We start from the raw sequence: 12,302 nt of genomic DNA, 5'->3' as shown, positions 1-12,302 counted from the left end.
GAGAACGATCACAAAGTGGTGATCGTTGCCAAGCAACACACATCAATCTAACTCCTACCTTCAGACAAGTTGAAAGAAGCTTTTAAAATCAGAGCATGGATGACTCTTTCTCATCTTAATGCCCTTCCGTTAATTATTTTGTGAACAAGATGCACGGCAGTTGTTTTTCTTCTTGGCTGTGTGATCAATCATTTTCCAGTTGTTATTGCCATGGAGACTAGTCTGACTTTACACCTTACTCCTGCTCCATACTAGACCTAAAAGTTACACCCAGGCACAACACATACATGGCTTAGGTCTAAATGATGCACGAGTCAGAACTTTAAGTTGGTCGTAACTTTCAGGGTCTAAGTCGGATGTAACGTCTAGTGTTGCTCTGTAAAATGTTCGGGGACTCCAGAGATTAAGGATTAAAACAAAAGCCCACAGCCATGCTAGGGGCTGTAGGACTACTAAAACTAAAACGGTGTTATGTTGGCTAAATGCTTACTAAATGCAGCATGTTATAGCATTTACTCTCTCACAGTCTTACTTTACTGTGTTTGTATGCTGTCATTTGCTAATTAGCACTAAACACAAAGTACAGCTGAGGCTGATGGGGAAAGTCTGTTTTACTATTATTTTGACCTGATGATTCAGTCCAACTGACACTGCCATCCATACATCCATACAGCCATCCATACATCCATACAGCCATCCATACATCCATACAGCCATCCATACATCCATACAGCCATCCATACATCCATAGCATGGCTATAAGAATCCATACATCCATACAGCCATCCATACATCCATACAGCCATCCATACATCCATACAGCCATCCATACATCCATACAGCCATCCATACATCCAAGCAGCCATCCATACATCCATACAGCCATCCATACATCCATACAGCCATGCACCTAGCGTGGCTAATAAGAATGATCAAACTCGAAGTAGCACAGGCCAAGAGATCCAGATCTTTGGTCCCCATTATGTGTCGATGCAACTCAACATGATATTTCATTAGACCCCCACTGCCTCCAAACCCCACACCTCCAGGTGCAAAGCAGGTTTTGCGTTGAAGATTTTATGTTTCATATCCAAAGTGAAATTTTATCTTTGTATGTTACTAGTCAACTGAACTTGGTGTGTAATCTCATAAGTGAGTGTCCCTTTAACCCTGCCAGTTTTCTGTGAATGTAAACATATTGCTCAGGGCTTCGGACTGTGAACTGAATATACCCCTCTTGGCTTGGTTTGTCTGGAGAGGAGAAAACATCTCTGTCAGAGCAGCCAGACAAGGAGCACTTGATAGTCTCGGCCTCTGTCCAGCTGAACCCCTGGAGCAGTTCATCTGAGGTAAGACAGCATCCAGGAGCCAGGCAGCCAGGGAAACATGTTTAATGAAGCCTACTGCAGGGCTTCTGTCACAATACCACAGTACACGGTCTGCCTGAAATGATGTTGTCATGATGGGCGAGTTGTCTGTCTGTGAGTAGGCACATTTTTTGGGAACACAATAACTCTGTACCAATGCAAGATAACTCCACACTGAACTCTGGAGCTCCTACTTAATAACCTCCAGAGTTCAAAATAATATCGCCCATGTGTTATGTAAAGACAAGTAAGATGTTACTTACATATGCACTAATTAATACACTGACTAGTGTTATTAATGAGTTCATTAGTATAATTGGTTCTGTGTCACATCTTATGGTGATTATGGGAGGGCATTAGGGGGCTAAAGTGGCTCCTGCTTGAAGCTTGTATCACACCTTAGTACATATGTTAAGGACCATTCATTCCTGTTAATTATAATTCTGTTGAAGAGCAAAACAACAGTATAATTATAATAATCAGCCGCTGACAAAAATGAGAGCCAAACATCATGTTACAAGTACAAGGTAGCATCTTTTGTTTGTCTGTACAACTGCTTGTTATGATTGAATTTTTTTTTTTAGTCAAAAGCTGAACTCTGCTGCTGCACTGCTTTGTGCATGAACAATAGTTTGCTAGTCAGTTGGGAAATGAAAACAACACAAACATGCAGAAAAGTTAAAGCCTTCACACCATTGTCCTCACACATATTATTATTTTTTTAAATTTTGCCCGATAACTGAGGACTGTGGGTGTGCATGGAGTGGGACTGATATCTCACCAACTCTTATTAGCTGTGTCCACAACTGTCCAGTATTCACTGTGAAGACGTGATGTGTTTTCTATTGTGTACTGTCTGAACATGTAGTGACTGATTATGCGACCCCGTGTAGCAGACTCAAATAATCCCACTAAAGTTAACATAGTGTCCAATCACAGATGTTTCTGTTGTATATGACCGGAGCCAGACTCACTACAGGTTATTCCAGTGTCCATACTCTGGCTGCTGCAGTGTATCTCTGCAGTTCATTCTAATAGAACTGCTCTGATCAGAGGATCAGAGGATTCATCTGTGCAAATGTTCTGCATACATTTCAACTTTGAACTTATCAATAGCAAACCGTCTTGACATGACCTTTGACCGTGCTGACAACAGAGAGTCCAAAATAGAGGAAGCTAGATTTGCTTGTGCATTGAGATAAATTCTGTTGTGATTTGGCGCTATAGGAATAAAAACTGACTTGACTATTCATAGAGGAAGTTATTGGTTGTGTTGTATCAGACACTTTTATTAACCTTCAATGTATGTAAGGTACAAATGTGTCTTTTGGATAAACTATATTGCTCTGTTATTAACACAGCTAAGCTAACTAGCTAAAGAGTTTGCTAACTGACCATTAGCATACTTGGGTTGGAGAGCTTTAGAATCATTTTTTATTGAACAAATGGGACTGAATGAAAGCAGTTTGGGGATTTATAATTAAGCAATATCATCCATGAGGAAGTGATGTTGCGGCCTCGTACCTACGACCGAATCACAGCCGTGCTGATGTTCATTACAACATCATGACCTTGAGTGTGATACTACTATTATACAACAGTTCTACAAGCATCATATCAGTTAAATAAGCAACAACAGATTATGAGTTGTTTGTTTATATCATCATTTATTGGGCTAATCCTGTATTGTTTATATTCATGTTAACGAAGTCGCAGGTTCTCCTTCTCTGCTGTTGTTGGTGCATTGGAGCATGTCTTGGCACATTATCGCCATCTGTTGATCAGCGGAAGAGCACGACACCATTGGTAGGACTGTATAGTATGTATGTATCTATGTCCTTGTGCATGTGAATGAAATAAACAAACTATAGACACATGCTCACAAAAAAACGTTCCATAGCACTACTACAGGTCTAAAACTTTATCTTTAACAATTTCCCCTCAGGTTGGACCTGTGCGATGAACCACCTGTAAGATAGGCAAGAAAATGATCTGAAAATTCAACAGTAGGATGCATCAGTGAAGCTCAACGACGCAGGGACTTTACTTAGATATTTTCTTACTGAGTCACTGTGGTACAAGTGTTGGATTGTCATTACATCATATGGGGTAGGGCTTTAGGAACACCCATATGGGACGAGCAGCACTCAATGGAAAATTCAGAGAAATGCTGAACTACATAACAGCAGCAGCAGCAGCTTTATTAACTACAGTTTTCCAAATATACCATACTTTAAGCACGGGCAGTAAAATCAATGAAAAAAACAAACAAAACTGACCTTTTTTTTGTTACAGGATTTATTCAATGTCATTATGAATGCATAGACGTAATTTCCAATGTCAGCACAAACCACAAACACGCCAAAAAAAAATATACAGTACAGCTTTGAAGACTTGAGTGTTATTTTTGGCACGAAACATTCAATCAACTCAAATGGCTAAAACGCTGGCTGACACAGAAAGGAGCTGATGAGCTGGAATCTGGGATAGCATCGGGTATTAAGGAAGCCTGCATACAGTAAGTGATATATTCTGAGTCCTAATTAAAGGTAGACTGCTCCAAACCTTTCAGCCGCATTCAAAAGCAGCACACCAGATCAAAGGCTTTGGCTAATTAGCACTGACACCGCTAATATGGCCTGCCTCTCACAGTTTCATTATGAATGTGTCCAAACAGCTTCCTGGATAAGCACCGAACACTGCTTTTCATGCTGTTCAAAGATAGGCGTTTTAATCCTTTAAATGATGATGAGTCTGAGCTCCAGTCCTAACTTTTGGAACTTTTTTTGGAACAGTAGAGGGGAGCCAGAGCAGCAGAAGATAATGAATGTGAAAACACATTAGAAAAATCATTACAGCGGCAACTGCCAGCTGTCGCTTCAGGTCCACTCAGCTGCACAACAGAAAAACACATCTCATGTCACGCCAAAGTCCACAGAGGAAGTGGTTTTATTATGAAAAGTACCAGTAACATTAACGTCTCTTCTAATTTGGTCAACGGCTTTGTCTTTGTCGGATTTCTTCTTACCAGTCCTAACACAGGACACAGCAAACTGACGTCTACCTCTCTTTGTCCATGTGTTTGTTCCACACACAACAACACAGGTACTCAGAAGCCAACAGTCCATGTCTCAGTGCACTGTGAAACTTCAAAGTGTGAACACATGCGCAACCATCCCTCCTCCTGCAACTACTGTACTCCCCCAGGTTGTTGCTGTACTTTGGGAAGTCAATTAGCACGGCTAAAGCTGCGCGAGACAAGATCTGAATGTAAAACACACTCATCTATTTAACCTAAATAAAACAAATTGAGATGTCATGGGTTTGGCCTTGTGAGGAATGAAAATCTAGATTTAAGGGATTTAAAGGATGGTTACAATTTATTACAACTTGTATAATATAATTTTGATGATAATTTTTATTGTTTATTGTTGATACTTTGTCCTAAAAGATATTGCTGACATGTGGGAACATGGCAACATTGCTAGAACAAATTCTGATGGGGTGAGAAACACAAGCAGTGGATGAGACATGTCCTACATACATAAGCCACATTATCTAAACCAATTTATTTGTAGTTTCAACCAAGAGTGAAACGATCTGAAATGAGGGGTTAGGGGGTGTGTGTGTGTGTGTGTGTGTGTGTGGGGGTGGGGTCAGCAGATTCTGTCCTGCTGACGTATTGTCAGTTAACATGGAGGCTGTATCATGTTTTTCACAGACATTGCAGTTATGCTGAATGAATCATTCCCTCATGTCGATTTACAACAGTCAGCACGGCTGCATCACCATTTCTGGTGAAATGTTCCCAGGTAGCTAGCTATGTAGTCAACAGACTTCCCATTCTTAATCTCACCTACAAAGCTGTCATTATCAGTCTCGTTTCACCGTTAGGAAACAACCGTCAAAGCTAAATTCTCAAACTAACCAGTGATGTGGGTGATTCAGGAGTCTGGAACCAGGCTAGGTTTGTTTGAAATCAGGCTGAATATCCGGCCGCTCGTGCTTCTTGCCCTGTCAGACGTGTTTTGGCGATATCGCCACATTCTTGGACGGTTCAGGCCCCGTACCACATGACCACTCTCTCTGTTTGCTCCCGTCTCTCACAGTGATCCATCAACATGCCTTGTGAAGCTTTACAATCGCATGAAGGTGTGATATCAATATTTTATATTATGTGCAAATAAGGAAAAGGTGAACTAAGGCTTTGGTTCATTTAAAACATTATACTGTACAGAAATTCAAACTAGAATGGGCTAGTTAGTCTTATACACCAATATTACACACCTACACAGACGTATTCAGTATTCAGTGTGTGTCTGATGGAGGTTCAACAACTGTATGTGTAAACATCATTTATGGAGCACTGAGTTCTGAAACCAATCAGAAGTAAAAGCCATGAAAAGCTTCAGTGGTCAGGGCTGCTCTTTAGTCACTGAACACTTCTCGGTTTTTGGACTTTGATGTCTGGATGACAGGAGCACACTGCAAAGAGGAACACTGATTTTTTTTAGGAGCTCAGGAATGTGTAGGTGAACTTTCTGTCACCATACACCAGTTAAAGTGCACAGACTCACATGTTTTAGTTTAGAGACCAAACACTTAAGTAGCTGCAGTGAAATCATACCGGGCTCCCTGTAAACATTAACTGGAGATATGAGTGGATTTAAAGCACAGAGTGCATTAAGTACAAAAACCCATCAATGGTTTAACTTGATTAATCAAACACACTCTGATTACAATATTATCTAGATAAAATCAACATTTTAGACTAGAAATGATCAAACAAAATGCTTATGAGGACTAAAGAAGACATTAGGTCCTGTAGGTTAAACACCACTATTAAATTATATTTGATCACAACACTTTTCTCAAGTTGTTATCTTCATTTTTAACCTCCGTTACCATAAAGTGAGATGGAGGATAATTAATATACTGAACATGTATCTGTAAGAACATCACACCTCTGTACCATTTTATGGACTATTAATATATCATATCCTTCACAATGACATTATTACATTTCCTGAGATGAAAGAATACCTCAACAAAATGCAGCCCTGAACATACATAAAACATAAACCCTTCATTCTCCCACGGATTCAAATCTTAATACTCTTTCTGTCGCATGTGAGAGCTTATGTAAATCTGCTGTAGTCAAGAGAGCGCTATTGTTTCAGTACAACTTTTCTCTTTGAATGATTATTCCCTTTCATGAAGTGCCAACTTCACAAAGCTCGTTAACACACACACACACACACACACACACACACACACACACACACACACACACACACACACACACACACAAAATAACAAACATTCCTCACAATATCATTGCTGCTTTCACACAAAGTTAATTCACTGCCATCATATGTCACAGCTGTGGAGGCCACACCTGTGAGTGTTAATGCCCCTCAGACAGCAGTGAATGTTGATCCTGCAGGTCCGGAGCTGCACATCATGCTGGTCACCAGAGATGATGACCCCTCCCCCTCCAGAGCCTCTGCTCCAATCAGGCCCTGCTGGTGTAAGTTGAGAATGGAGTCGGCGATGATGCGGGCTGTTTTTTTCTGGTATCCCCCAGATGTTACCATGAGTATAGGGATGCCCCGTCTCCTTGCAGCCCTGAACACAATCTCATCTCTCTTTACAATGCCCTGGCATGGAAGAGGAAATACAAGTTGTCAGTTTGTCCACGGCTTCAGACATTGCTGCTAATTTCTGTGATTTCTGTTTAGCTGCTGGCTAACATTTCTATCTACGCTGCCTTGCTCCCCTGAGGAGGGAGGGGAGGCCTGGAAGAGGACTGATTGTTCCTATATCGCCCTGTTCCACTGTGGAGCACTAAGCCTCTCAGGGCGACACATATGGGAGGGACTGAAAAGAAACACACACACCCCCATTTGTCTAGGGATTGAGAGCGGGACGGCTCGTGTCATTTATGGTGGAGCAATTTGTAACACGAGGGCTGATTTTAAACATTGTTAGGCATGGCAGAAACTCACGTTCAGAACGTTAAATACCAATTATTAAAGCTGCAGCAACTTTCTTTTTTCAAGGCCATTTACCAGCGCCAGTGACAAATTAGCTCTGCAACACACATCAGTATTATCTCCACTTCACCTTATGTGCTTTATTGTTTTTGTGGAATTTGCCAGATCACTCGCCGGAAATCTCTGCACACAGAAAGTAATAAATCCAAATTTGGCTCATTCGGATCAGCTCTCAGTATACTTTCATATTTTCTGACAAATTAAATACATGAACTACTCACGTGACCTGACCCAGCTGAGCCTGCCAGTTCTATATTCAGACATCTTTCCTGCCATTACAGCAGAGTACATAAAAATAGTTGATGTTAGCCTTCCTAGAATTTGAAGGAGTAAAGAAGGATGTAGACTAATCTGCAGATGTTCTGCTAAGAATTATCTAATAGGTGCATTGTAACACACAAATGCTACAGATTGGTGTCACTTCCATGGTGCAATGTTCAGGAACCTTTTTTACCTAATGCAGTCTAATCCAACAGTCCTGCGATAAGTCCTTGACCCTCGTTAAGATTATAATGTTCAGTTTCTGTCGACACAGTTTTAGAGAGGTGCTGACGCAGCAGGTGCAGTACCTGTGGTGATATGGAGAGTCCTCCAAGTGGGTCCCCATCCAAGATGTCTGTCCCTGCATTATAGACAATGATGTCAGGTCGGACCTCATTCAGAGCTCCCTCGGAGTGGAGCTCTACTTTCTGAAGATACTCAGAGTCTTCAGTGCCCCAGTCCAGCTCTACCTTCCTCTTTATGGCTCCTGAAAGACAGAAAAATAACACATTCAAGAGCCACAGCACGAAGCCACGGAACATAGCTGCCACCAATAAAGCAACTGTTATGAAACAGTAGTAGTAATGTTGAGCTCAATCCACAGGCCTCACATACAGACTGGTAATTGCTGCAGTGTTACATGCAACTGAATTTCTTTCAACATGAGCAGGCAAAACAATTTCTGATAACTGAATTCCTATATTTATGAAGTTCAGGTAGTTAATTGAGTTTCTTTTCTACAGAATGCTCAGATATGCAATAGTGCATTTGTGCTTTAATTAATTAGGATGTACATTTCCATAATTAATGCAAATGATGAAAAAGGTTAATTAGGAGAACTTCATGTTTCAAAGTTCAAACAATTAAGCTGCAAAAGCAGGAGCAATGCAAACGCATGTAGAACAGAGTTTTTGGTAGTTTTTCAAGTCTCATCCTGCTAGTTTTATAGACTTGAAGGAAATAAGTGTCAATAATTGTAAGCTTTGGTGTTAGAAGGTACAACGAAAATACATAACATATGAAGCAGAATTTTTTATCTTAAAAAAGCCAGAGTGTACATTTATTTCACGTTCATTACGGGAGAGGCCAATTATAAAATGTCAAGAATTCAATTAATTGCATAGAAGAAGAGGATGGGGAGCATTTTAAAGGCAGGACTGCGACGTCTCGTCTCCAGAGTTCTGTATAAATTAGGGTAAAATGCTAACATGCGATCCCTGTCAGAACGGCTTTAATGTATTAACATGTTCAATAGTGTTAAAGCCATGATAATGGTGTTGCACAGCTTGGAAGTTTTTCTGCTGAGAGCTAATAGAGTGAGTGGTAGTGCTGAGGGAAATCACTAAATAATTGAAATGGCACTGAGTGACATCTAGGGGCTGGAACTGGAGGAGGCTGCCCGCTCTGTTCCAACCTCAACCGCCAACAAGGCATCAGGGGAACAGAGAGCTTATTTTGTCACCAGATGCATCACACTTAAGTACACAAGTTCACGAGAAGCAGAAGAACCCGTCTAAAGATATTAATTAATTGAATTACTATGATATTTAAGTTAAAAAAAAAAAAAAGGTTGAGAAGAAAATGCTTTCACTCACTTTTTGCGTATCCATCCCCAGGATATATGTAGCGATTATACATATCCATGATGAACACTCGCCTGTCATCCATGAAGTCGCGTTCGTGTCCATTTCCCTGTAACACAGCGGAGCCACATCTTTCATTCAGCACTTTGATGCTGTCCTTGCCTTTTTTTGCAGCATTTCTTAACCGTGCCATGGTCTACACAGGTGTCACACGACACATTAGTTCACCAGAGATGCACTGCGCTGACTGACAGCTCCAGATGAGGGATAAATAGTCTTGTCATCTGTAGGCATTAAATGTTTAAATACTTAATAAAAAAGTCATGGCTACTTCATCACTTTTCATTTCCTTCCCTCAATTTGTCACCCGATGTGTCTGGCTGCTGTCAGGAGGAGATTAGGCATTGTGCCAAGCCTGGTATTACTGAATGGAAAGGAGGATGTATGGGACAAGCCAGGCAATTTGGTGTCAGCTGAACATCATGCCTAAGTGAGTGTATAATCCATTGGTGAATGCTATGCAAGCAAAAAAAAAAAAATCTAATGTTTTCTAATGTGTGGCTGGTTCCACTTCACATGAGAGGTGTTAGAGTTGTCATGATACTAAAATGATGACTTTGATATGATACCTAAACATCCTAAACATCTCAATACTGAAACTGAAATGATACTAAGAGCCTGTTCTAATTAACTTTTCATTCATTTCTAAATCTAATTTAAGTAAATAGAACACACACTCAGCAGAGCACAGATCTTTACAGAGGTGGTGTATTGAGTCATTTGTACTTTAGTGCACTACTGTAGTGTGTGGGCAAACAATCCTGGGTTGGAACTTCATCACCATGACGTGCCAGATTTACAGTTAATGTCTTATTTTCACGCCCATTAAAATTGATTAAGTGTTTTCTTGTTTGTTTGTTTTTTCATGCATGTAGGTGTGTGTTTTAGACAATGAATTAGTACATTTATAACATTAATAATTGGATTATTGTAAATAATTGGATCAAAGCCATAGTGTCATCATCATATCATTATACATGATATCATGCATTAATGTCAGATTTCTTTGATAGTTAACTTTAAATTGTCAACCATATACCACTTATTTAACAGCATCTAATAAGAGTCAATACACCCTTGGTGGAGGTCACTTTCTCATAATAGAAATGATTCTTGACAAAAATGTAAATGACACGATTATCATTACCAGTACTGACTGAGTATACATGTAAACTGATCATCAATAACTGATGGTACTGATCTGCATACTTGGCTATCACAGAGTAGCTCACAATGTGATACTGTCACAATACGTTGCCCATGACAACAACGGTATCACGATACAGTAATTCTGCCATACTCTATACATTGCTAATCATCTATGATACATCACACTATCTTTGTAACTGAAGAACAAAACATTCCCTAAAAAGGCAAAAATCAGGAGTCATGTATTCGTTCACTGCCTTGTGGTGTCAGAGATGAAAAGATGTACAACAACGTGCAGAGTCTAAGATTAGCTTTGTTTAACACACACACACATACACTGACTACATCTTATCCATGACCACGTGTGCCGTCATTCCAATGTAAAATATCCAGAAACTGGCAAAAGGCTGAGCTGTGAGAAAGCATTCAAGATTCAACTGTGCTTCATAAAATCTTTTCAATCTGTGTAAATTAAGTTTAAAGTTTTAGTTTACTACAAAAAACACACATTTAGGTGTTTTAAACCAAAGTCGGCCCAGACCTTCAACTTGAAAGATTACGATGCCTCTCTGATTTGTTTTCACTTCTTTCCACGGTGTCCGCCATATTCCCCCTGTGAGTTTCTTCTTCTTCAGTGCGAATCATTTGATAAGCACGAGGAGCGGGGACTGTCATAACGCATACGGTAAAGTATCGCAGCCGGAAGTAATACAGTGTATTTGTGCATCAATACTTTGTACCACCCCCTACTTGGGAACATTTTAGCAGCTTGCAAGCAATCGTAAAGTTAATGTTGCTAGTGTGAATGTTTGCATGTAGAAATGTTTGCCATGTAAGTTAGTTTCAAAGATAAAGACAAAGTAAACAGCTGGCACCGTCCTTGATCGCCTCGTTAAATCAAACCTGTACAACTTATATTTCAGGACATGGGTATGATGTCATTTTGTCATCTATCACATTCACTAACTTGCCACTCTTTAAATTAGCAGTCTTGCGATAAACTGGTATTGATGAACTGTGATATTCTAAAAATGAAATATTGAAATCGTGTTAATAACAGACCTATGATAATATCGTGATGGCAGATGTCAGACCTTGTGGATCTTTTCTTTATCAGTTCATATTGTTGCCTTTTCACTTCACATTAAGTCAGGGGTGGGTGATATATCCAATATACTGGATGTATCGCAGTTTGTTTCACGTGGGCTGTAGTAAATGACAATATCATCATAAAATGTCAAGTAATTGTTTTAAGATTCTGGCATGAAGTTCTCTCTGGCGTTTCACTCCTCTCGCTATCTCCCTCTCACAGACACACTCCCCCTCCCGTCCATAACGCTCTCCGCATGTGTGACGTAGGTGAGGAGGTGTGTGTGTCTGTATCTGGAGCAGAGGGAAATGAAAAGTGAAAAATAAAAGTGAAGCGCCAAAGCGAGTTTATCCGTGGTTAGAAACGTAAACTGTAGATAGAGGCAGTCGAACTGGTTCAGAAAAGAAACGGTATTGGAACACAACGTGCGCCTTTATTTAAAGAGAGTGCACTGGTAAAACGCTGCCCTTCCCCCCTGTTAAATTATCAACATAATACAATTATGAACAACATTGGGTTTCTGTTATGACCATCTAGTACATGTGGTCTATTCTGTCTCTCCATGCAGTTACTAAATTGGTTAAAAATATATATAAATAAATATATATATATACTGTATATAGACTGTATATATATAAATACTTTTTTTTTTCATGTCTGTGTCATATTCATAACAGTATTCATATAAGAAGTCCAGACATTGAAACTATAGGCTACTGAAAGGTGTCAGTTATAT

General features: G+C 39.9%; 1 protein-coding gene across 1 annotated transcript in view; it reads right to left on the bottom strand.

The window, feature by feature from the left end:
• Positions 1-4,298: 4,298 nt before the first annotated feature.
• hdac11 (histone deacetylase 11) overlaps positions 4,299-12,302 on the bottom strand; it is a 32,574-nt gene continuing 24,570 nt past the window's right edge. Inside the window, exons 9-11 of the mRNA XM_023424638.2 lie at positions 9,280-9,376; positions 7,993-8,171; positions 4,299-7,027 (exon numbers count right to left, since the gene is read on the bottom strand). Coding sequence (XP_023280406.1) covers positions 6,785-7,027; positions 7,993-8,171; positions 9,280-9,376 — 519 coding nt within the window. The 3' untranslated portion in view covers positions 4,299-6,784. The remainder of the gene's footprint in view (positions 7,028-7,992; positions 8,172-9,279; positions 9,377-12,302) is intronic.

The sequence above is a fragment of the Seriola lalandi genome, unplaced genomic scaffold, assembly GCF_002814215.2.
Source record: "Seriola lalandi dorsalis isolate HSWRI2012SDOR001 ecotype SW California unplaced genomic scaffold, Sedor1 jcf7180002054748, whole genome shotgun sequence".
Taxonomy (NCBI): domain Eukaryota; kingdom Metazoa; phylum Chordata; class Actinopteri; order Carangiformes; family Carangidae; genus Seriola; species Seriola lalandi.
The sequence above is the reverse complement of the archived record's forward strand: the minus strand, read 5'-3'. Positions and strand labels throughout refer to the sequence as shown.